This window comes from Odocoileus virginianus, chromosome 6, assembly GCF_023699985.2.
Source record: "Odocoileus virginianus isolate 20LAN1187 ecotype Illinois chromosome 6, Ovbor_1.2, whole genome shotgun sequence".
NCBI lineage: Eukaryota > Metazoa > Chordata > Mammalia > Artiodactyla > Cervidae > Odocoileus > Odocoileus virginianus.
The window spans coordinates 36,113,387-36,138,311 of record NC_069679.1 but is presented as its reverse complement, the minus strand read 5'-3'; the positions used below and the strand labels follow the sequence as shown (position 1 = coordinate 36,138,311).

The 24,925-nt window shown below is 46.6% G+C and overlaps 1 protein-coding gene and 1 long non-coding RNA gene across 28 annotated transcripts in view; one reads left to right on the top strand and one right to left on the bottom strand.

Annotated features, from left to right (window-relative positions):
* Positions 1-6,163: 6,163 nt before the first annotated feature.
* LOC139035624 (uncharacterized) lies at positions 6,164-19,447 on the bottom strand. The gene is made up of 2 exons (XR_011488255.1): positions 18,938-19,447; positions 6,164-9,465 (listed from the first exon to the last, which is right to left on the bottom strand). It is a non-coding gene; the product is annotated as an uncharacterized lncRNA (long non-coding RNA).
* The window catches only part of TPM1 (tropomyosin 1), a 30,583-nt gene continuing 24,158 nt past the window's right edge, over positions 18,501-24,925 (top strand). For 2 of the 27 annotated variants that reach the window (XM_070469171.1, XM_070469167.1), the window contains exons 1-2: positions 18,510-18,729; positions 19,824-19,949. In XM_070469171.1, coding sequence (XP_070325272.1) covers positions 18,616-18,729; positions 19,824-19,949 — 240 coding nt within the window. In that variant the 5' untranslated portion in view covers positions 18,510-18,615. Of the gene's footprint in view, positions 18,730-19,494; positions 19,621-19,823; positions 19,950-24,594; positions 24,922-24,925 lie in introns of those variants that run through there. The other 25 variants (XM_070469170.1, XM_020885883.2, XM_020885874.2 and 22 more) reach the window with 22 other exon arrangements.

The following is a 24,925-nucleotide window of genomic DNA, read 5'->3' as shown; positions in this document are numbered from 1 at the left end:
ACAGAGTAACCAAAATAAAGTCCTCATTTCCCAAAATATCTTTGCCTTCTATAGCTTGATCCTCTAACCACAAAAAGGATAATACAATATGAAATGACACACTCCCATCCAAATTCCTTCTTCCCACTCTAGAGACTGCTTGTGGTTTTGTAGCATCTCTTACTTTTTCAAATTTATAAAATTTTCCGGGTATTCTTTCCAAAACTAAATTCTTCCCCCCACCCAAATCACCCAGATGCTATGTAAACTTGCCCTGAGTTCTTCATGTAAACCTCTGCCCTTTCTACTCTTCGTGGGAGCTTTTCTACAGCAGTTTCTCTAACAATATTCACCAGTGTGAACTGAACAAGCACAAGTCCGTTGTGCCTCCTTGAGCTGCAAGAATTGTTATTACTGAAAGTGTTTCTGAACTAAATCAAATTGGGCTCTGGTTCCTCACAATCCAAACTCAGTTTAAAGTCCGATTTTGGTCATTTTTTGGTAGTTCCTCTGGTGTTGGAGAAGGCTCTTGAGAGTCCCTTGGACTGCAAGGAAATCCAACCAGTCCATCCTAAAGGAGATCAGTCCTGGGTGTTCATTGGACGGACTGATGCTGAAGCTGAAACTCCAGTACTTTGGCCACCTCCTGTGAAGAGCTGACTCATTAGAAAAGATCCTGATGCTGGGAGGGATTGGGGGCAGGAGGAGGAGGGGACGACAGAAGATGAGATGGCTGGATGGCATCACCGACTCGATGGGCATGAGTTTGAGTAAACTCTGGGAGTCGGTGATGGACAGGGAGGCCTGGCGTGCTGCGATTCATGGGGTCGCAAAGAGTTGGACACGACTGAGCGACTGAACTGAACTGACCTGAACTGGCCTTCTCCTTGGGACTTTCATGACCCATGAGCAAGTCCTTTAGTTGTGGTCCCTCATGGTCACTGTTGAGGTCCATGGTCCAAGCTTGTGGAGTCCCTTTAAAGGTGAGCTGCTCCGCAGACATATCCATGACTACCGTGCCACGCTCAGGCATGGGACAGAAACCAAAGTTGTTTAAGTATGGTGTTTGCACCTAGGTCCTTTAGCGTCCAAGCAGCCATCCCACCCTGGGTCCTGCCACCCTCAGGAATGAAGGTCTCCCATCATCTCTCCAATCCAAACCCCAAACTCCTGACCCCTTCTCCCCTAGGACAACCAAGACTTCCTCTTAACCAGATCTTGTAAAACATCCCAGATGTTGGCTCCCGGAATCACATACACACACACACACACACACACGCACACACACACAATGAAGCAGTTTGTTATCAACCCTCCACCCCATTCTCATCCTCCAGGGAAAAGATGTGCCGGACTCAACAAAAGGCAGCTCACTGGCTGCCCTATCCAGTGAAGCTCAAGAGAGAACAAACTCTCTCTTCTGCTGATGAGCCAACAGCATCACAAAGACAAGTCTCATTTGTCATAACTTGATCATTCATTTGCAATCACCTTTCCATGTTCTTGATTCTAAAATAATCTACACCTTTAGAGCAGAAGGTCTACGGAATAGAACTCACAAGTCAAGGGTTCAATGAAGCTTGGTTGGCGAGTATTGAAGAATGATGTGAAACTTGCCTTGCTTCTTGCAGTTCAGGCACAGTACAGTTTGAGGGGATAAGCTAAGACTTCCAAAACTATACTAAACATTTGTCTGTTTGGTTTGTTGAAACAATTTGTTGCATGTTTGTTTGGCACTGTCAAAGCTGGACACGGAATGGGGGAAGGAGAGGGTGTGAAGAATTGAGAGAGTAGCACTGAAACATTGTTATTGTTCAGTTGAGTCTGATTCTTTGCAACCCCATGGACTGCAGCATGCCAGGCTTCCCTGTCCTTCACCATCTCCCCGAGTTTGTGCAAACTCATGTCCACTGAGTCAGTGATGCCATTCAACCATCTCATCCTCTGTCATCCCCTTTTCCTCATGCCCTCAGTCTCCCAGCATCAGGGTCTTTTCCAATGAGTTGGCTCTTCGCATCCAATGGACAAAGTAATGGAGCTTCAACTTCAGCATCAGTCCTTGCAATGAGTATTCAGGGTTAATTTTCCTTAGGATTGACTGGTTTGATCTCCTTGCTGTCCAAGGGACTCTCAAGAGTCTTCTCCAGCACCACAGTTTGAAAGCATCAAAACATATAGCATTGAAATATATACATTACCATATGTAAAATTAGATAGCTATTGGATATTTGCTGTGTGACACAGGAGCTCAAACCCAGTCCTCTGTGCCAACCTAGAGGGGTGGAAGGTGGGAGGGAGGTTCATGGGGGAGGGGACATACATATACCTATGGCTGATTCATGTTCTACCTTATAAGGTAGAAACCAACACAATATTGTAAAGCAATTATCCTCTAATTAAAATAAATTTAAATTGATAAAAAGAAATAGATGATGTGGCTCTGACTCCTGAAGACTTTCATTCTCTAGGTGAAAAGGTATTCACCCTTGGGAAAAGGTTAATAATAGTATAAAATAACAGTGAAAGTAATATCCCAAGACACATTGGTACATCTCACTGGATTCCTGCAGCAATCCTGAGTGATAGGTATTCTGATCTCCCATCTTGTAGATGAGGAAACTGAGGCCAGAGAAGAGCTGGTGTCCTCCCATAAGCTGTGTGTCTGGAAGTGGAAACCTACATGGGACCAGAGGAGACCATGCTCAGCTGTAACCCCTCCCTAGCTTGGTCCCTACCCTCCCTGACCTGCAAATTTCCCAACCCACACCCACAACCTTATTATGTCTTAAAGGGCAACTGACTCTGTAACCGTCTATAAAAGTTTTATTGTTTCTCCTTTTAGAAAGTTGCTGAATCTCCCCAGCACTTTGTAAATAACATGGCGCCCCAACTGCTGCCCTCACCCTTACCCTAACCATAGGCCCCCAGGGAAGCCAAGGAAGCTCAGTCAGGGGATTCTGAGGACACAAGCTCTACCTATGGGTTCTCAACCCACCACCCTGTCTGTCCCAACTTGCCAAGGTGACAGGTACCATGGCCCAGGTGAGAGGCACCCTGGCTTTCCGATCTCATTCCCCATTCTGCCCACCAGTCTCCCCAGTACATCAAAAGTTGATCATCGTTGTCCAGTCGCTATTGTTCAGTCCAACTCATTGCAACCCCATGAACTGCAGCACACCAGGCTTCCCTGTCCTTCACCATCTCCCAGAGTTTGCTCGAACTCATAGCCATTGAGTCAGGGATCCATCAAAAGACTTCCCACTGTTTCCTGAACACTCCTCTTCTCCAGGCTTTGGCTCATGTAGAGTCCTCCTGGAATGTTCTTCCTCCAATTATGTTTGTCCAGCACTGCCCGCCTACTCTTAAGCACTAGGTCTAAAACTCGCCTTCTCTTTCAATCCTTCCTCAATTTCTTCCATCTGTATATGAGCTCACCAGTCTCTGTAATGCCACAGAATTTCACCTGGATCATCGAAAGGCATTCTTCTCCATATGCTTCTTATTACAGTTATTTGAGAATTTACCTTGGGGGATAGGAGTGTTCTGAGTCTGTGTTCAGCCTCCACCATTTATGACTTGTGCAAAATTGGGAAACTGAGCCATAAGCAGCTCATCTACAAAATGAGGCTTCTTGAGGATGAAGTGAGATAACAAGGAGGAAAGCACTTACAAATGATAATGGTCTTTAGTTGTGTTACACTTAACACTCTCTGCCTCAGTTTGCACATCCAAAAAATGAGGAGTAATGGCATCTCCCTCTTGGATTTGCAGCAAGGATTAAATGAATTCATGTATGTAAAGGACACTTAACACAGTTCCCTGCCTCTGGCTCTGCCCCACACACGTGATATGAGCAGAGTTAGGACCACACGTCCAGCTTTATGCTCTTTACTCTGAACATAAATTATGCAGGACTCAGGGTGCTGCTGTGGACACTCTTGCATGTGGGTGACTTCTAAAATCTGGGCAGGAATTCCAAGGATCTGCAATAATAATTATCATCATAAACAGTTGGTGGTCCCTGCCTCCAGGAAATTAGTTTTGGAGGCCATGTCTGTGCTGTGATAAGACACTCTCCTCAGGGGGAGAGACTGCAGAGCATGTGTCTATAAACCAGAGTTGATTCTCAGAACCAGATGAAAGGACTGTAGCTGGATGCTGTCCTAGGGTCAGAAATGCCCCTCAAATGGCAGTTTGGGGAGCACGGGTTTACATTTATCAATTAGCTCCATTGTCACAACAACCTGATGAAATGGGTACTATTATTTACTCTTATTTTTCAGGTGAAGAAACTGAGGCACAGAGAGGTTCAGTGACTTGCCTAATGTCACACAGCTAATAAATGGCAAAATCAGGTTGGGTTAATTCCAAAGTCTGTTTTTCAAATAGTACTTTCCAACTCCCTAAAAAAATGCAAGTAGAAGTGTGTGCCTTTGATTCTGATGTGTGAAATATAAGACAAAACATGTCCTCTTTCATTCATCAATGGTTTATACTAATGACATACCTGGTAGCAAGATAAGTAAGCTTGTTTGTTTTGAGGAATAAATAAGATTCCCTGATCATTTTCTCATGTATAACTGTTGAAGGGGGAACAACAGACATGATGGTTCTGCTATGACACTTAATCCTCCTAAAACTTTTATGAGGTGGATATTCTATAGTTTGCAGAAGGAGAAACTGAGGCTAAGAGAGATTAAAGGGCTTTCATCCCTACTCAGATTGTTACCCTGGTTGATGCCAAAGACCAGAAAGGCATTTTTATCCCCAAACAAGGCAGTCTGTCTCCTGGCATTGACTTCTAAGATGGGACCCATTCAGCTACTGAGTTGAACAAGAAGGCTCATATGTGGCCTGGCTTTGCCCTGGATCAGGTGTGCTCAGGGAGTGGGTTGTGACACTTAGGGATTCTGTTTATCTCCAACAATTCCAGGGTTCCCAGGCCTACCAACTCAGCAAGTACCAAAAAAGAGTCACATTGAACCCACAGTGGGCTCCCTGTATTGGAGGAGCCCAGAGAGCAAGCACCAGCATTTGTGCCTTGGAGGAACTGACTGATGTCTGAGAAGTTGGCCTCCCCAGAGGACAGAAGGACGTGAGTAATGGCTCCCCCACTGAACATACACCTGGGGGAAGCACATCCTTTGCAGCCAGATGCTGCTTAGACAGTGAAGTGGATGGAGAGTGAGCAGAGATAAAAACAGGCTAGAGTGATCTTTGTCTTCTCTTTTTCTCTTAGCTGGGAAGATGCTAGCTGACTTTCCTATTGCTGTTAATAACCTATAAGTACAAGTTATTGTAACTGTACTTTTTCTTTAATTTCATTTTTTTTTTATTATTTATTTTGGTTCACAGGGTCTTTGGTCCCACTGCTGCATGTGGGTTTTCTCTGGTGGTGGTGAGTGGGGGTTATTTTCTAGTTGCAGTTCAAGGACTTCGCATTGCAGCGCCCTCTCTTGTTGTGAAGCACGTGGGCTCAGTAGTTGTGGCACATGGGCTTAGCTACCCCGTGGCGTGTGGACTCCTCCCACACCAGAGAGCGAACCCATGTCCCCTGCATTAGCAGGCAGATTTCCAGCCATGGACCACCAGGGAAGCCCAGCAACTGCACCTTTTTTAATACATCCGTGCAACATTTGTTCACTCAATAAATGTGTGTTGTGGGTCTACTGTCCTTAAGTATAGTGAGAGGTGATACAGTCTAGTGGTTAAGAAGGTGAACTCCGGTGTCTGTCACAAGTGGGTTCAAGTCCTAGCCTTGGTCAACCTAGTCTAGTGAGAATCTGCTGCTATTATTACCTAAGACACAGCGCAAGTCCTAAGCTGGGTCCTGGGGAAGAAGGACAGTAGTACTCAAGGAGTGCCCCTGCTGGGAGAGGCATTAAGACAAGTACACAAATAGCCTGTGATTGTGAAATAAGAAACATGGAGAACATGGCAAGGAACCTAACAGGTTATCCAGAGTTATAAGCGCTGTCCCTTACAAAATTGTCCCTTTGGGAGGTCTCCTATTTACATATAAAGCATTGTTGCCTGTGGTTAAAGGAGTCTTTGAACATATATTGATTTTTAATTATTATTATAAAATTAAAACATGTTCATTTTTGAAACTTTGAAAAGTACAGAAAGTATTTCAGAAATGTCTCATAATTCCACCATCTAAGAAATATACAGCAAACGTATCTTGCCATATACCCTTTTATTTGTAATTTTTCCAGAAATATTTTTGAGCTCCACACTAGGAGCCTCTATTCCCTTAGACTTGATAGCACATTCTTCGGAATTTACCTCATGAGGCAAATCTTTATTCTTTAAAGGTAGGTTGACATTCTGGAACAGCCTTAAGTTGCCAGGAACCAGAAATTTGGTTAGTGATTGAGCTGAAGCCATGCTGCTTTCAGTCCAAACACAGATGGTAAAGTTATGAAACTAATTTTATGAAGTGGCTTGTAAAATAGCACTAACGACCATTCCAGTCAGTAGCTTGAAATTTGAGTTTGCCACAACAGTGGCTTAGCAATAAAGGATCTCATGGAAGGCCAGAATGCTGAACTAGACCACTTTATTTTTTAATTGATTTTTTTTTTTTGGCCATGCTGTACAGCCTACAGGATCTTAGTTCCCTGACCAGGGATCAGAACCATGTCCCCAGCAGTGGAAGCTCAGAGTCCTAACCACTGGGCATCCAGGTAATTCTCCATTTTTTAAAACTGATTTTTAAAAATTTGTATTTGTTGGCTGTCCTTGGTTTTCGTTGCTGCATGGGCTTTTTTCTGTAGTTGTAGCGTGTGGGATACTCTCTAGTTGCAGCGCTCTGGCTTCTCATCGCAGTGGCTTCTCCTGTTGTGGAACATGGGCTCAAGGGTGCAGCAGGCTTCAGCAGTTGCAGTTTCCTGGCCCTAGAGGCGGACTCAGTAGTTGTGGTACACAGGCTTAGTTGTTCTGCATCATATAAGTTCTTCCCGGACCAGGGATCAAACCTGTGTCTACTGCATTGGCAGGTAGAGTCTTTACCATTGAACCACCAGAGAAGCCCCCTAATTGATTTTTAATTGGTGTGTGGCTTTAGCCTGTATACATGCCAAAGTGGATATTCCATCCTTGGGCTATGATAAGACTTCTAGAATTTTTTGTGATACATTCAGGAATACATTTTAAAGCAACAGTAAGAAAAATGAGAAATTGTTAATACTTTAATTGTATAATTCATAAAAATATTCATTTATGCAAATTAAATCTTAATGATATGGCTACACTCCTTTTTGACCATCATATCCAATCCTAGATTCCCTCCCCAGAGGAAGTGAATTCAATTATGAGATAGATGTGCAAATTTCCAAAATTGCTTATGTTTGTGTGTATACATATGTATTATACATCTTGTCTTGAAGTCTCTCAGTGTCTGACTCTTCACGACCCCATGGACTGTAGCCTACCAGGCTCCTCCGTTCATGGGATTCTCCAGGCAAGAATACTGGAGTGGGTTGCCATTTCCTTCTCCACGGGATCTTCCTGACCCAGGGATCGAACCCAGGTCTCCTGCATTGCAGGCAGATGCTTTAACCTCCGAGCCACCAGGGAAGCCCCTGTATTATACATATATACTGTTTATAGCAAATATATTTTTTACTAAAGTGTACATAGTATGTGTGATTCACTGCTTGCATTTTTCACTCAACTAAATGAAAAGTGACCACTTTAGAGGGGCAAACTCATTTAAATATTTAAGTTCCAGCTCACTTCTTTTTGAAATAAGTTCTTAACTTTATGACCAGGCATTTGGGAGAAATAAGAATAGCCAGAGAAATCAGCAGAGGCACAGAAGAACTTCCACTCTGGGGTAGCCCTAGCATTGTTGTTCAGTCGCTCGGTCGTGTCCGACTCTTTGAGACCCCAAGGACTGCAGCACTCTAGGCCTCCTTGTCCTTCACTATCTCCCTGAGTTTGCTCAGATTCATGTCCACTGAGTTGGTGATGCCATCCAACCAGTTCATCCTCTGACATCCCCTTCTCCTCCTACCCTCAATCTTTCCCACCATCAGGGTCTTTTCCAAAGAGTTGGCTCTTCGCATCTGGTGGCCAAAGTATTGGAGCTTCAGCATCAGTCCTTCCAATGAATGTTCAGGGTTCATTCCCTTTAGGATTGGCTGTTTCAATTTCCTTGCTGCCCTAGAATTGACCAACTCATTACTGTATGTCTGACAGTGGCACAAAGGTATGCAGTGCGTAGCAAGGACTGAGATCAAACTCCAGGATTAGAGACATCCAAACCATTCCCATTATCTTTTATGACCCATGCTGCACCTATTTCTAGTTCCAGTTTGCCTCATCTTTAGGAGATAATGAATCCAGTGAGTTATACCTTCTATGAGAAAAAAAAATTACATCCCTGTTATCATCATCTGATCTAGAACATTAGCTAGGGTTTGTCTCTCATCTCCACGTATTTTCATAAATATCAAAAGAGGATTTTGCTTCAGGGAAATGTGTGCAGACATTCTCCTGTTGCTTCCATCTGGCATGAGCAGTAGAGAGAAAGAATGAAGTTGGGAGCCAAGAATAAAATCATCAAAATGACATTGGCTGGCATTGAGGTACACGGATCTAGTGGTTTTCTCCAACCTCTTCCCAAGGCAGATGCACACATCCCAGCCAGGATCCGTAGAAGCTCCACAGTTTGGGGAGGAACAAGAAGAGGAACAGAGCGGGTAATGCAATATCTCCCACAAGAAAAGCCTCCCTTGGGTGGTATTTTAGGACATTAGCTCAGGCTGCCTTGTCCTCAGTCATCTCGCTGGCATTTAAGTAGCCCCTTGGGTTACAGATCATGGCAGGTGCTGGGAAGTAAAGAAGGCCACGCTAAAAATACCCAGCTTCTTCTGGAACTCAGCCGGCAGCCGGAGCTCCATCCTCCAGTTCCAGGACTTCAGAAAAAGAACAGAGAGTTTCCTTCGCCTCAAGCAGTAAGAAAGGTCTGGCTCCTGCCTCCACTGAAGTTACTGAGGTGGAAATGGTCCTCTGGAGAAAACAAACTGAAAGAAGCACTTCTACTGAGAAATAGCAATTTCTCCTAAATCATGACAACAGTCTCTTTTAAGGAGAAGCCAGGGGCCTGGTAGAAAGCACTTGGAGAGGAGGATTTTGCTAGTCAGGCAAGAAAGGGTAGTTACAGAAACAAGGAAGTCTATTGCCTATTTTCAGAACCCTAGGCCACCAAACCAGATCATCTCAACTGAAGATGAAGCTGTTGGCAGTGAGTGGGCATAGGCCCAGAAATAAAATTTTAGAAACCCCAATTTTGAACTAACCTAATGCAGCAGCTCTCCTAGAGCCCAGATGGTTGGGAGCCAGACCTCAGCTCGAGCAGGAGGCACCAGGGTTGTCCACATCCACGGCAGTTTTGCATCAGGTTTCACAGTCTGCAGAGTAAGCGTGGAGCTCTGCTCACCACTTGGGAGGTTGCAAAGGTCACTTTCACATATGTTCCTGTTAAGGAAATCAGTAGAAACTTGAGAACCAAGTATAAAAATATAAAAATGAATAGGTGGCATCCAATATGAAGGAATGTAGGAATTGCTGGGAAGCAATGATTAAAACCATGCCAAAGCCTCGATGTGGCCCCCAAAGCTGGCTCAGGTCTCTAGATGGTGAAGCCTGTAGATGCTTTCAGTTCTGCCCTGGCTCTGGCTTTGGGCAGCACTCAGTGCTGTCCTGACCACATATTTTGTCTTCATTTTTCCTCAAACACACTGCCTGAATGGACTGGTAGCTCATTCTTTTGCTGACTCAAAGGTTTAAAAGAAGGAGGTGTAGGTTTCTAAGTTATGTCAAACTCTCCTTTAAAGCTACTGAGAACAAAATGATTGTACTTGTCCTTCTGTCTTCATAAAGATGTTCTTCTTGTCCCATCTTGGGCCATAAACACAAGAGTAGGCAAGAAGGTTGGTTGCCTTGGCCCAGCCATAGTTTCTCACCAAGTTCTCCTATCACTGGGGAATGAGGGTGCCTTTAGGCGCCTAGGCTTTAGTCCTGAGCTGGGCCATGCAGGGTGAGCCTTCAGTCCCAGCCTTGTTACTATTACCTTTTTAACCATGTTCTTATGGTGGCACTAGTTGTAAAGAATCTGCCTACCAATAGAGACATAAGAGACACAGGTTTGATCCCTGGGTCAGGAAGATCACCTGGAGGAGGAAATGGTAACCCACTCCAGTATTCTTGCCTGGAAAATCCCATGGACAGAGGAGCCTGGCAGGCTATAGTCCATGGGGTCACAAGAGAGTCGGTCATGACTGAGTGAGTGTCTGAGCACCACCATGATATGTAGACAAGACCTCTTGTGGCCCCTTTTCCTCTCCTCTTCACCTTATAATGTGTTGCTTTTAAATACAAAATCAAGTATTAATATAAAAACAGTTGGGAATGGTTAATGAAAAAAGCTCCATTGCTGGGAACTGGGGCATTCACATCCTTATTCCTGCATAACTACCTCCCAGGTGAGTGATGTTGAGTCATCACCACCTTTGGTTTTCTAATCTATAGAGAGGAGAATAGCACTCATCCTGATGCTGACATAAGAAGTTGTGAGGAAGAGACAATAAGCTTTTTAGGTGCCTTCTAAAATTTACATCCATAGAGAACGTTGCTGTTTTTTCTTGTTTTCTTTTGACTGGGTCTTTACTGAAGTGTGCAGGGGCTTCTCTGAGTTGCAGCTCAAGGGCTTTTCATGTTCAGGCTTCTCTTGCTGCTCAGCATAGGCTCAGCAGTGGCAGCACATGCGCTTCTCTAGTTGGGCTCAGTTTCCCCAAGGCATGTCGGATCTTAGTTCCCCATCCAGGGATCGAACCTGCATCCCCTGCATTGGAAAGCAAATTCTTAACCACTGGACAGCGAGGGACGTTCCAATATTGACATTCTTGAGACAGCTCAATTTCACGAGTCAGCATGATTAAATCTATACATAGTTGCTGCTATTGAAAGAGAATTAAGATATAAGACAGGAAAACTCGTGGTCTTTTTTTTCTTGTACTGGGAGAACCATTTGCCCATACAAACCCTCCAGATAGCAAAAGTATTCAGGGAGCTTGCCACAGAATCAGGACCAGCAGTGTGTCACTAAACAGTTAAGGAAGATGTCCACGATGTCCTAAAGACCTTTCTCAGAGCTCCAAACCCTCCCTGGAAACAGGGCATGTTTTCCTTGGGTTCTTGCGGGTAGTATCACAAACCCTCAAGAAAGAAAATGTTCTTGTGTGTGAGAAGAACACGCCGTATCTTGTTCCGTGGGACATGACATGCTGCATTCCAAAACCCAGTGCAAGAAACCATTGTCTATCAGCTTAATTACAGATTCTTCACTTTCCCTTAATTGCTTGAGTCAGCACTGTGGACTCTGGGGGAGTCACAGTAACACACATAGAGAGGCATTGCTGTTAAATAGGATGGGACTACTAGGTAATAAGGTTTTTGTTTTGTTTTGTTTTTGTAAACACAAAGACCTTGATGTACATATTCAAGTGAGTGTTCCTTTTAAAGATGTCACATTAGTAAGTGACGCTCATGTTGACTCACTTTTCTAATCAAATATTGGGAAACAGTCTGGTAGGTATGGGGGCTCTTATGGAGGGAAGGGACAGTATATTTAAAATGAAAGATCTCCTAGAAAACCTGTGATATGGGGACTTTCCCAGCAGTCCATTGGAATCCACATGTCCACTGAAGGGGGCATGGGTTCAATCCCTGGTCAGGACACTAAGATTGCACATGCTGCCTTTGAGGAGTACCTCCCCCACAAAAAAGTATTTTAAAAATCTGCAATATGTTCCTCACAGCTATGGGTGGGGGGAGGGCAGACAGCATTTGGGACAATAGTAATACAGTTGGAAAACATATTAAGTAACCTCCCCACTACCCTCAATTCAGTTCAGTTGCTTAGTCGTGTCCAACTCTTTGCGACCCCATGAATCGCAGCAGGCCAGGCCTCCCTGTCCATCACCAACTCCCAGAGTTTACTCAAACTCATGCCCATCGAGTCGGTGATGCCATCCAGCCATCTCATCCTCTGTCAGCCCCTTCTCCTCCTGCCCCCAATCCCTCCCAGCATCAGGGTCTTTTCCAATGGGTCAGTTCTTCACATCAGGTGGCCAAAGTACTAGAGTTTCAGCTTCAACATCAGTCCTTCCAATGAATATTCAGGACTGATTTCCTTTAGGGTGGACTGGTTGGATCTCCTTGCAGTCCAAGGGACTCTCAAGAGTCTTCTCCAACACCACAGTTCAAAAGCATCAATTCTTCAGCACTCAGCTTTCTTCACAGTCCAACTCTCACATCAATACATGACCACTGGAAAAATCATAGCCTTGACTAGATGGACCTTTGTTGGCAAAGTAATGTCTCTGCTTTTTAATATGCTATCTAGGTTGGTCATAACTTTCCTTCCAAGGAGTAAACTCTTTTAATTTCATGGTTGCAATCACCATCTGCAGTGATTTTGGAGCCCAACAAAATAAAGTCTGACACTGTTTCCACTGTTTCCCCATCTATTTCCCATGAAGTGATGGGACTAGATGTCATGATCTTAGTTTTCTGAATGTTGAGCTTTAAGCCAAGTTTTTCACTCTCCTCTTTCACTTTCATCAAGAGGCTTTTTAGTTCCTCTTCACTTTCTGCCACAAGGGTGGTGTCATCTGCATATCTGAGGTTATTGATATTTCTCCCAGCAATCTTGATTCCAGCTTGTGCTTCCTCCAGCCCAGCGTTTCTCATGATGTACTCTGCATATAAGTTAAATAAGCAGGGTGACAATATACAGCCTTGATGTACTCCTTTTCCTATTTGGAACCAGCCTGTTGTTCCATGTTCAGTTCTAACTGTTGCTTCCTGACCTGCATACAGGTTTCTCAAGAGACAGGTCAGGTGGTCTTGTATTCCCATCTCTTTCAGAATTTTCCACAGTTTATTGTGATCCACACAGTCAAAGGCTTTGGCGTAGTCAATAAAACAGAAATAGATGTTTTTCTGGAACTCTCTTGCTTTTTTGATGATCCAGTGGATGTTGGCAATTTGATCTCTGGTTCCTCTGCCTTTTCTAAATCAAGCTTGAACATCTGGAAGTTCATGGTTCACGTATTGCTGAAGCCTGGCTTGGAGAATTTTGACCATTACTTTACTAGCATGTGAGATGAGTGCAGTTGTGTGATAGTTTGAGCATTCTTTGGCATTGCCTTTCTTTGGGATTGGAATGAAAACTGACTTTTTCCAGTCCTGTGGCCACTGCTGAGTTTTCCAAATTTGCTGGCATATTGAGCACAGCACTTTCATAGCATCATCTTTCAAGATTTGAAGTAGCTCAATGGGAATTCCATCACCTCCACTAGCTTTGTCGTAGTGATGCTTCCTAAGGCCTACTTGAGTTCACATTCCAGGATGTCTGGCTCTAGGTGAGTGATCACACCATTGTGATTATCTGGGTCATGAAGATCTTTTTTGTACAGTTCTTCTGTGTATTCTTGCCACCTCTTCTTAATATCTTCTGCTTCTGTTAGATCCATACCATTTCTGTCCTTTATTGAGCCCATCTTTGCATGAAATGTTCCCTTGGTATCTCTAATTTTCTTGAAGAGATCTCTATTCTTTCCCATTCTGTTGTTTTCCTCTATTTCTTTGCATTGATTGCTGAGGAAGGCTTTCTTATCTCTCCTTGCTATTCTTTGGAACTCTGCATTCAAATGGGAATATCTTTCCTTTTCTCCTTTGCTTTTCACTTCTCTTCTTTTCATAGCTATTTGTAAGGCCTCCTCAGACAACCATTTTGCCTCTTTGCATTTCTTCTTCTTGGGGATGGTCTTGATCCCTGTCTCCTGTAGAATGTCATGAACCTCAATCCATAGTTCATCAGGCACTCTGTCTATCAGATCTAGTCCCTTAAATCTATTCCTCACTTCCACTGTATAGTCATAAGGGATTTGATTTAGGTCATACCTGAATGGTCTAGTTGTTTTCCCTACTTTCTTCAATTTAAGTATGAATTTGGCAATAAGGAGTTCATGATCTGAGCCACAGTCAGCTCCCGGTCTTGTTTTTGCTGACTGTATAAAGCTTGTCCATCTTTGGCTGCAAAGAATATAATCAATCTGATTTCAGTGTTAACCATCTGGTGATGTCCATGTGTAGAGTCTTCTCTTGTGTTGTTGGAAGAGGGTGTTTGCTATGACCAGTGCGTTCTCTTGGCAAAACTCTTATTAGCCTTTGCCCTGCTTCATTCTGTACTCCAAGGCCAAATTTGCCTGTTACTCCAGGTGTTTCTTGACGTCCTACTTTTGTATCTCCCACCCTACCCCCGACCAAAAGAGAGTTTTACCCTGTAACATACATGGATCCTTTTCCTGGAGGAAAAGATCCATCTCTTACCCTCCTCCCTTGATCCTATAAACTCTAGTTAAGTGCCATGCACACAAAAGGGGCTCAGTAAATATTTGTGGGACATTTGTCCTATCCTATCACAATACTTATATCCATTCTTGAAATAGTATAACATAGAATCTCTATTTTGAATGGAATTAAGTCTTTTGAGTCTAGTTTTCTTGTGGTTCCTTCCCAGGAACTGTTTCTCCTGCTTGTATGGTTAATAGCCAAGAAAACAGTCATTCAACAAACATTTATGGAGAGATGACTGAATACCAAGCACTGGAGAAATCTTCTGGAAATTCCAAGGACGTTCTTGGTGTTCACACAGAACATCCAAACCAAGGGTACTGTGCGGGGGTCCCACACCAACATGATCTGGTCAGTTTTTTGTTTAACTTTCAAGGAACATTGACTGTCTCATGTGACCTCAGGAAAGAAAGGGTGTAATTATAAGGACCCCCTGACCTGAGATTTGGTCATTGTTTCCCAGTCTTTTGTTTCCTAATGGTGTTTCTGCTTACCATGATATGTCTACCCCATTCTTTTTTTCTACAACCAACTTCTCTGCTTCCTCATACCTTAAATGATACATGGCCTGTCGTGATGTATTAGTCAGGAGAAGCTAGTAATGCTTCAGTAACAAACAGCCCCCAGTTCTCAACGGCCTAAAACTGCAAAGGTTTATATCTTGCTTGTGCTGCATGTCCACTAAGGGTTAGTTCTGGAGAGAGGGGAACTCTCCTTACCACAGCCACTTGGAAATCCAAACTACAAAACAGTGACAACTTTGAAAAAGAACACAGTGAGTCATACTGACTCCTAGTATCTACCATAAGTTACCTCTGTTCACATTTCCTTGGCCAAGGCATGGCAAATGACCACACTTAATTGGGTGGGGATGTGCAATCCTACCAAGATCTGATTTGGAAGAAAGCCCAAATATCTCTAACCAGCCTTAATCACCCTCATACAAGGCATCTCCAGCCCAAGATCATAACCCCATTTTGTTTCAGCTGCTTCAGCTATGGATTCATATTTTCCATGCTCCTTAGTTCAAACTACAGTCAGAGAGAAGCCAGAGGCACAGTCCATCTCTGCCTAACAGGCCACAACACTAGGTCCTTGGCTAGCCTATGGATCTGTCCTCAAGTCACAGCCAATCAGGTAGGGAACAGGAATATACTGTATATCCCATGGCTGTCTAGCCTGCCCCTTTTTTCTTTTTTTTGGCTGGGGATCGAACCCATCCCCCCTACATTGAGAGCATGGAGTCTTAACCACTGGACCACCAGGGAAGTCCCTAGCCCACAGCCTTGATGCTATCCAAGGACCAGGAGATCTAACCAATATAGGAGAAATTCTTGTTTAAGTGAAGATATTTTGCATGTTCCTAACCCTTGATTATAGAAGGGTAGTGCATAGTGCAGTCCATGAAGTTGGGTTAAACCTGGTTGATTGTCAGGCTATTCATGGGGTAGAATCTCACCAGTGGTGAAATGGAAATGACTGAGTCCAGGGACCGGTTATGTTAACCTATCAGTCTAGGGATTAGTGATATGGTACCAAGGAATTTTTTAAATTGGCTTTGTGCAGCTCCATTTCCATACTGGACACCATAGTCTTTGACTTCTAAGGGAGTAAGAGAGGCAGGGAGGGGAAGAAAAAAATGGATGGTTTAAACTTAAACAATAAGACCTGAATGTCTGAATCCCTAAATTCAAGCCCCTTTACCATATTCCCTTCCTTTCTACCTTTCCAGTCTCATGTCCCTGTTCACCCCCAAGTGAACCTACTGTCCAACCAACAGCAAATATTCTCTTTTCTACCGTTGGCTCGTATAATACCCTTCTCTCTATCTAATTGCTATCCTTCCTGTAAAATCAGTTTAAAAACCACCACTTTTCTGAATAGTTTTTATCTGTATGCTCTGACCTGGTCATTTCTTCTTCTTTCTCCCCTGCTCATGCTGAATACCTGTGATGTGTCTTACTTAATTGGGGACCCCGGAGCCTAGTGCCTGCCTGGTATACAAGAGGTGCTCACCAGTGGTGTGTTTGAATAGATGGTCTATAACACTGGTTCATTTAAGGAGACTTTAGCGTGTTTCTCAATGTTTGGCACAGTGGAGAAAATTCACTAATACATGGTCCCTCCAGGAGTTTCTCTAGTTCAGTTGCCTCATTTTATAGATGAGAAAACTGAGGCCCAGAGACAAGAGATGACTTGCCCTCTGCCACCCGAGCAGCCACAATTTACTGAGCACTTTGCCATATGCTAGACAAAATGCTTTTCATTCGTTATCTCATTTTCATCCTTGTAACAACCCTAAGAGGGAAGAAGTTGTATACCTACCTTACAGAAGAGAAAACTGCAGCTTAAAGAGATTATAACATGGTTAAGGCCATCTTGCAAGGAGGTAGCCAGGCCACTTTTGGATTCCAGGGTCTAACTCTGGGGTCCCCACTCATACCCCTTATGCTGAGCTCCAAGTTAGGAAGCCAGCTCCCTGGGGCCCACACATCTGTATGTCACCCAGAGGCCTTGAACTCTGTCAGTGTTCCAGTGGCTGGGTTCACATGTGGTGACTAAAGGGTCCTGGTGAATTTCTGTACCATGCAGTGCCTGTGCACACAAATCTAGTGTTCTGACCATTAGGTCAGAGGTTTTGTTTTTATTTTTCCCTCCTGGGCAGTTGGGTTAGTGGAAGAAACCTGATAAAATCCTGGGAGGAAATTGATCATTCTCTGAAGGACTTACAAGTTGTTTGACCTGCCTGATCTGCTCAGATACCGTCCAGGGAATATTCAGTATCCATGTAGGACAGATTGTGAATTATTCTGTGGGGACTGTGAACAAGACCTAACAAGACCCTCACCAGCTCTGCCTCAGCCAGTCTCAAGCGGGGTTTGGGGACAGCCCCCTTTCTTCCCTTCCCATTAAAAGTCTGAAAAGAGCAGGCTTTTCCCCATGGGGACTGGGAGGAGTAAGAGGTATAGGGGGAAATCCTCCTGCCTCTGAGCAGAGCTTACTGTACACAGCAGGGCCTGTTCCCTCCTCAGAGTTATAGCTGTGGATACAATGACTTGGCTGGGATAACATTTATCCCTGTGTTTTGGTAACCTAGTACCTGAGTGCCTAACATGGAAAGAAGCCAACTCCCTAAACTCAGTGCAAGGAAAATGATTAAAAGTTAGATCTGGCGGCACCATAGGGATCATCTACCCCAGGTTTAAAGATGTAGCACAGAGGCCAACTTGCTTGTCAAGGTTACAGAGCTGCTGGTGATAGAGACCAAAAAACTAAGTTGCCTGACTCTCAACTCAATAGCCTTTCCTGTTAAACTCGCAAGCTCCCACCCACACACCAACAAACACACCCCACCCTTTGGGGGAAGTACCACATACAGGCACACACAGAACCGGGTCCTATGCCCCTAAGGTATACAACTGCCTCTCCCCTGGAGGACAGGGAGCCGCATTAAGACAGATTCGCAGATGTTCTGGCCCGCACCAGCAGACATATACAGCACCCCAGGCCTTCCTCCCAACTTGTCCTTTCTCTGCTCCAATTGAGTTTCCAGAACATGAGAGCCAGCCCGGGCTGACACCCTGTAGGCAGGGCGGGCGCCGTTGCGGTGGCTGCGGGGACCCCAGGTCCCGAGGCTTAGCGCGCCGCTGGGTCTGGCAGCCCAGGAAGCGACGCGCATCCTCTATCTGCCCGGCTCGCTCCTCAGGCCTCCTGTGACTCAGGACGGCTCGGCCAGGGACCCTAGGGCCGGAGCGTGAACCCCGGGAGGAGAGGGCGCAGAGGGCGGAGGGTAGCACCGAAGCCCCCGGTCCCGGAGAGGCCCCTCTGCCCTCTCCCTGGCGTGCAGGTTTGGAAAACGGGAGGCCTCGCCCGGCGGCTGCCTCGGCTGGCTGCTCGGGTCCCCATATATAGTCATATCCACCGTCAACTGGGAGGCCGGCAGGCGGCAGCGAATGGGCGAGCAGCCCCCGCGGGAGCAGCGGGGAGGGCGCGGGGGGCGGAGGGAGGAGAAGGGGGAAAGGGGGCAGGAGAAAAAAGCTCTTCCAAAAAAGTATTGGCTGTCTTGAGGAATGCGGTCGCCCCCTTGGGAAAGTACATATCTGGGAGCAGCAGGCGGCTCTGCGCTCGCACTCCGGCTCCGCAGCTTCACCGCGCGCTCTCCTCCCTGCTCCCGCCGCAGCCCCAGGGCCCCTCGCCGCCGCCACCATGGACGCCATCAAGAAGAAGATGCAGATGCTCAAGCTCGACAAGGAGAACGCCTTGGATCGAGCGGAGCAGGCTGAGGCCGATAAGAAGGCGGCGGAGGACAGGAGCAAGCAGGTCTGCGCCTCCCCAACCGTGCGCCCGCGGGTCGCCCGCGCTCCGCCCGGCCCCAGAACCCCGGGACCCGGCCTGGCACCTCTTCCTGGTCCCTCACCCCGAGGACTCCAGGAGCCACCCCCCACTCCAGGGCGTCTGAGAAGCGGCGGGGGGTGGGGGGGGGGGTGGGCGGAGAGCAAGACTGGCTTATTCTAACTTTTTCTCTTACCTGGGGACGCTTATTTCCCTTCTTGGGTTGCGGGAGCCCGTGAAGTCCCATCAAGTGCTAGAGGCACTTGGTTCTGAGGATCAGAACGCAACTTTGGATCTGGGGGGTGGGGGAGAGGAGGAGGGTTGAAGGAAATCAAGTCCAGAAAGTGTTATAAGTTCTTCTGGACTTTTGACCGGGGAATATATAACATTCAACTGGGGGAGAGGGCAAGTCAGGGAGGAGGGAGCGACAGTCACGGAGTTTTTTGGTTAAAACAAAGATGGGACAGAAGAGAGGGTATGGCGGGCTCGGAGTCGTGGCCATCCATTTATTCTGCAACGCCAAGTTGTGGGCTTGAGCCCACTGAGACCTCGGTAGGAGTCTCGTCCCCGGGAGCAGTGGAGGGGTATGAAGTAGCCTCGGGACAAGAGGGGGTTACCTAGGGACCCGTGAGCCCCAACTCGGTGGCGCCCCAAAACTGAAGGGCCCCAGCCAACCCGGTGCCCGTGTTGTGTGTGTGTGTCTAACACCCGGTCCGTGCCGGCCGCCCGCGCCCGCCCGCCGCCGCCCCCCAGCTCGAGGAGGACATAGCGGCCAAGGAGAAGCTGCTGCGGGTGTCGGAGGACGAGCGGGACCGGGTGCTGGAGGAGTTGCACAAGGCAGAGGACAGCCTCCTGGCCGCCGACGAGGCCGCCGCCAAGGTACCCCGGGCGCGCGCGGCGCAGCGCACGAATGGCTAACTCTCTCTCTCTCTCTCTCTCTCTCCCTCCCTGTCTTTCCCTTTCTCTCTCCCGCTGTCCCTGTCCTTCTGGCTCTGCGCACCCACAACCCTCCCTTGCGGGATCACGCTGCCTGCCGCACCCCCCACCCCGTCCCGTCCCCGTCCCCCACGGCCAACTCCCAGCTGGAAGATGAGCTGGTGTCGCTGCAAAAGAAACTCAAGGCCACCGAAGATGAACTGGACAAATACTCCGAGGCTCTCAAAGATGCCCAGGAGAAGCTGGAGCTGGCGGAGAAAAAGGCCACCGACGTAAGTGCACGCACACACTGCCCCCCTCACCTCCTGCCCTTGTGCCGGGCTCTGGGGGTCATCACAGGGGCCGCAGAACCACGGAGGAGGGTCACCTCCTCTTAGCTGGACACGTGCGCACAGCCTGCCATGGCCCAGAGCACTGGATGCTGCCCTCAACTGCTGCTGCACACGATCATTTTTATTTCATCCATTCCTCTCTCTCTTTTCACCTTCTTTCCTTCACCCCTGGGATTGGAGGGGGGTAGGGGTGGTGAGAATCTGGGAGAACACAGCAACTGAAATTGGACTCTGGAGGTGAACCCTTCCCCGTGGTGGCAGAAAACCTCTGAGGTGTCATCACCAAGGTTTGTGCAAGCAAAATGCCTAGTTTTCTCCACTTTCTTTCTTTTTGCCATCTCTGGTGGGTGGGAAGGCCTGGTTTTCAGTGACCAATCTAGTCAGGATTCAGAGGACCTGGCCTCTATGTTGAAAGAAGGACATAGAGCATGCTACTTATTCTGAGAGGGTTAAGCTTGATGGTGGACCTCAGAAACCCTTGAGGCCTCCTTACCAGGGAAGTCTTAATCCAGCCCTTCAGATCTGCCTGGGAAGATGATACTTGCTTGGGTCTGCACTCTGAGGGCACTAGATCCAGAAAGTAAGCTGGGAGTTATATATAGCTCAGTGCTTTATATGGTATAGTGTGCTAGCTGCCCCCTGATTCCCCTGCTCGCCCCACCCCGACCTGTCAGCCTCCGACAACCACCACATAGTTTCAAGGGTGATGCACACACCACAAAAACTCTGCCAGTATTTTGTCCACTGCCCTCTGAAATCTCTTAGCTGAAGAGCTTGCCTCTTCTGCTGCATAAGTCAAGATAGGCATTCGATTTCCAAAGGAATAACTTCTTTTTCACACCATTCTGGAAGCTAATTAAGCCTAGAGGCCCAATTAGGGAAGAATTCCTGGGGAAGGGAGCAACAATTTCAAGAATGTATGAGTACCAGGGAAAGCTATGCCCAGAAAGTTGAACGACCAAGTGCAACAGCAGAATTTTTTGTATGGGAGTAAAGTGTACATTGATGGAGGGTCTGGGTTTTAAAATCAGTAAAGGCTTTCTGTGATGTGAAAGGTGTGAAATGTAATCTCCAAGCGTGCTTTGTAAATGAGAGATCCAGACACAGGACATTTAGAATCTGACAAAAAGACAAAGTTTCAGTGAAGAGCAAGGTCCCTGGAGAGGGGGTTCAAGGAAGCACTGATTTAGCTAAAATATATAAGTTACAAACTACCTGGCTTTAGAAAAAGAGCCAGAAAACACATATAACTCTGCACCAGTTTTGTATAATGTAGATCAGATGTCTGCTCCGTATATGGTTAAATGGAGGATGCCTGTCTCCCCCAGATTCTCCAGCAGGACGTTTATTTAGCTTTTTCAAAAGAGCCGCTGATAGATCAAGGAGAGATATTCCTTATAAGGAAAAGAATGCAGAGAATTTGAAAATAGCCCAGTAAGACTGAAAGCAAGAGGAGAAAAAAGCTACTACAATTCTTAAGGGGGAAAATAATCATAATTATTGAGTAACTATGTGGTGCTATCATGTCTTTATTGAAAAATCTTGTTTAAGGGAGCTTTGGAATGAGATGAGGCAGAAGTAGCAGAGAGGATATTTAAAGCTAGTTGGGGGGGGGAGTGGGTGGAGCCACAAGGAGGGGGAGGTTTCTGAAGCTGTTTTCCCTCTCCCACTGGAAAACTGTCCCTAATATGGTACACTTTGCGGGGGGGGGGGGGGGGGGGTAGTATATTATCTTCCCCTTTTAGGTTGTTTGCAACCTGTAGGGATGTAGAAGACATTGTGAAGAAATGCTTTATTTAGAGTGATTCCTAACTAGTAAAAATAGTCAAGACCTGAGGAGGAAGAGACATGTCACAAGGGGAAGGAGGAGGTAGGAGAGAGGTCAGCTTCCTGAGGTCGAATCATATTACATTTGGGACTAGGGCATTGCATTGTCATTACTCACCAGTGTAAAATATTTTCACATTTTTCTACTGCTAAAAACATTTTCCTACCAAACAATTTACAAATCCTAGTCCAGAAATGGGCTCTTCCTAGCTTGAAAGGTTGTAATTCGCATGGTCAAATCTCTGATGGCTTTGAGTTTCTTGTGGTCAATTCACCTAAATGAGGCTGGAGGGGATCAAGGGCTCCATTTTTTCTGGCCTCAACCTCCTTCCCCAATAACTGTGATGTCTATGACATCTGCAATATGTGAGTCTTTATTCCCTGTAGGTCTTTTCTTCCTAAATCAAGGATTCTCAACCCTAACTAAACATGGATGGTTTAAAAACTTAAAAATCCAGGCTGCACCCTAGGCCAATTAGAATCGCTGGGAGTGGAACCCAGGTGTTAGTATTTGTTCAATATTCAGGTGATTCCAACGTGCAGCCAAGGCTGAGAACAACTGTCCTAAACTCTTTTGTATAATGACATCAGCATGAAAGTGAACTCACCTGAAACTGACTTTCCCAGGTGTTTGAAAAGCAAGACATTAAGTCACTAGTTGGCTGCTTGGAGCATGTGCACGTGCCCAGAATTTTCCAGGGCTCCTGAAGGTTCCCAGATGCCCCCTCTCCCACCCTCAAAGTTGGAGACCTACTGTCTATACTCTTAGGGAAGCGGTTGTGACCACCCTCCTGAGGAGACAAACTGTGTGGAAACAAAGCGAGAGGCTCCACCTACAGGATGCGAGAGCCCACGCTGGGACTTGTGAGTCTCAGCAGAGACTGTGATAATGTCCTTAGCAAATGAGTCAGAAAAGCACCTTCAGTTGTTAGGGCTTTGGAGGAGGAGGGGGCTGTCAACTGTGTTTTCTTTCTCTTCATTATTCCCATACTTAAACACATTGGAACTGACTTGAAGGGCCTTCTGTGAGAAAGGTGAGGAAAGAAAGCTGTGAGACTTAGAAGACATTTAAAAACATAGCCCAAGGGATGTATGGACAGAGACTGGTTCCCAGAGATTGTGTCCACTTTGGTTTTCATCCAGCTGCAGCCGGATGCTCTCATAGGGTTCTACTGGCTTCCTTGGTGTGCTTTTTTTTTTTTTTTTTTTAATTTCTTGAAGGTTACATACTGTATTGTTGCATTTATATAACATTCTAACAATTATAAAATTATAGAGAAGAAAAATAGTAGATGCCAGGGCTTATATAAGAGATGAGGCAGGAGATAAGTGAACATGACTTCAAAAAGGCAATTTGAGGGATCCTTGGGGTAAAGGAAATGTTCAGTATCTTGTCTGCATTTACTGCTGTTGTGTAGTCACTAAGTTAGTGTCTGACCCTTGGCAGCCTCATGGACTGTAGCCTGCCAGGCCCCTCTGTCCATGGGATTTCTCAGGCAAAAATACTGGAAGAGGTTGCCATTTCCTTCAGAGGATCTTCCTAATCCAGGGGTCGAACCCACCTGCATTGGCAGTCACATTCTTTACCTTGGTGTGCTTTTAAAAAGCATCTCAGTCCAGCCCTGACTTGGTCAGATTACAGATTACAACCTTCCTACAATCAGAGAAGGTTGTAACTAGAAGGGACCCTTGAGACAATTTTTATGGAAAAGAAAATCAGTTCCAGAGAGGCAGGCAGGCCTGAGGTCCCACAGCTGGTTATGGGCCATAGCTTGACTCTTAAGACAGTGTTTGTGTGTTTTAAAAAAATTTTTTATATTGGAGTATAGCTGATTGACAATATTGTGTGATAGTTTGAGGTGAACAGGGAAGGGACTCAGCCAAATATATATGTATCCATTCTCCCCCAAACTCCCCTCCCCTCCAGGCTGCCACATGAGATTGAGCGGAGCTTCCTGTCCTTGTTGGCTATCCATTTTAAATATAGCGGAGTGTACATGTCCATCCCAATCTCCATAACTATCCCTTCCCCTCAACCATAAGTTGATTCTCTAAGTCTGTGAGTCTCTGTTTTGTAAGTTCATTTAAGGAGTTTCATACAGTATTTCTCCTCTAAGGCAATGCCTGTTATTAACTAAAGCTATCATTGAGTTACCTACTTACCTCGTATTGTGCTCAGCGCTATTATTTCATAATCCTCACGTACAACTATTAACCGCGCTTTTACAGATGAAGTCACGTTGTTTTCCAAGTCACACGGCCAGAAGAGAACCAAAACCCAGATTGTAACCTAGCAAGACAGCATTTAGGAGGTTTAACCTCTGTGCAGTATGTTAGTGGTTTTCACGTCCTGAGTTTGGAGGGGAGGAGAGTTGTTGGGTTAGGATCTGGTGTTCTGGGGTTCTTTACAGTCCCTTTGGGGACACATTCAAGCTCCAAATGTGGGGCTTTGCTCGGCTTCTCTCCCTCTTGGGCAGGGGAAATCTGGCAGTCCGGAGCGGAGCGCTCCAGCCACCAGTAGGCGGCACCGTCGCCCCTTGCAGCCAAATCCGTTACTCCGGGTTCTCCGCGGCGCCAGGGCGGGGCGCTGGGAGTCGAAGTAACATCCTAGGCGCCGAGGAGCCCCCTCTCCTGCCCACCTGGTGCCCCCGCAGCCGCGAGCATGCGCGTTACCTACCGCGGTTGGCGAATTCCCGGGGTCCGCGGCGCGCGACCCGCCCCGCCCGCTGGGTCCGCCCCCGGCGCTCGCGCACCCGCTTGCGGTTCGCCTGAGCTGCCCGGGAGGCCGAGACTTCCGGGCTGAGCCTGGGCCGCAGGGGGCGCCGCCGTCGCGCGCTGCGGCCTGGGCGGGGCGGGCGTTCGGAGTGCGGCAGCGGCGGCAGCAGCAGGAGCGCAGCAGCCCGCCTCTCCCACCGCAGCCCGCCCGCTTGCCGGCCCGCCGCCGCCCGGCGCGATGGCGGGGAGCAGCTCGCTGGAGGCGGTGCGGAGGAAGATTCGGAGCCTGCAGGAGCAGGCGGACGCCGCGGAGGAGCGCGCGGGCAGCCTGCAGCGCGAACTGGACTACGAGAGGAAGCTGAGGGAGACCGTAA